General features: G+C 44.7%; 1 protein-coding gene across 1 annotated transcript; it reads left to right on the top strand.

Moving 5' to 3' along the window:
* The first annotated feature begins 219 nt into the window (after window positions 1-219).
* Window positions 220-591, top strand: LOC121247496. The gene has a single exon (XM_041145831.1). It carries the CDS (start codon window positions 220-222, stop codon window positions 589-591), a length of 372 nt encoding a protein of 123 aa, XP_041001765.1.
* The last annotated feature ends 265 nt before the right edge of the window (window positions 592-856 follow it).

Below are 856 nucleotides of genomic sequence, written 5' to 3'. Positions count from 1 at the left end.
TCTTCCATATTTTTTACGGTATTCCAACTTTTTTATAGCCATATATGAGATCGGAAAAGTAGACATACAGCAACTACTACCAATCGAGACCTACGAATTACTCACCTGAAATTAAATATTCTAAGTTCCTTATCTAACTGCTTCATCAGCTTTCAGATCTATCTGTCTGCAAAAATTGATCAGCCTGACCTGATGCGAGAAGGTAGCCCTCAATCCAAAATGGTAGGGAATAGCCATGATGATTATGATGATGATCCTGAGCAGCAGTACTCCCTTGATCTGAAGGAGAATGACAAGTTCTTCTCTAGGCTTATGGCCAAGGAAACCTCGGCCCCCAACTCTTCTTGCAGGGTTCTTTACTATGGAAGAGCATCGAGTGCAGTTCCATTCACATGGGAGTCACAGCCAGGCACCCCTAAGCACGCGGCCATCTCCGAGTCCTCTTTCATCCCAGCTCTCCAGATCACACCCCCTCCTAATTCCCATTACTGCGCTAATTCCAAATCCAAGTCCAACTCCGTGAAGAAGATCAACTCAAAGCCAAACCCATTTTATACCAATATTTTTCCCAAGTTGCTGACTACTACTTAGAGGAAGGCCCAGTTAATTCATCATGTGTCTCCATCCTTATCGCCAATTTCATCCATGTCATCATGGTCATCAGCATACTCATCGGCGCCATCTTCAATGAGACGAAAATACCGGGGTCGACACTACTCTCCGCCCACCCCCTTCTCACTGACACCAAGATCATCGACTTCAACAATATTATTCTTCTTTGGCACAAGGCGTAAAACTAGTACTAGTACTCCAAATCGGTTCGGATGCTGCTACCCGTTCGGGAACGTGAAGAATG

The sequence above is a fragment of the Juglans microcarpa x Juglans regia genome, chromosome 1S (genome assembly GCF_004785595.1).
Source record: "Juglans microcarpa x Juglans regia isolate MS1-56 chromosome 1S, Jm3101_v1.0, whole genome shotgun sequence".
NCBI lineage: Eukaryota > Viridiplantae > Streptophyta > Magnoliopsida > Fagales > Juglandaceae > Juglans > Juglans microcarpa x Juglans regia.
The sequence above is the reverse complement of the archived record's forward strand: the minus strand, read 5'-3'. Positions and strand labels throughout refer to the sequence as shown.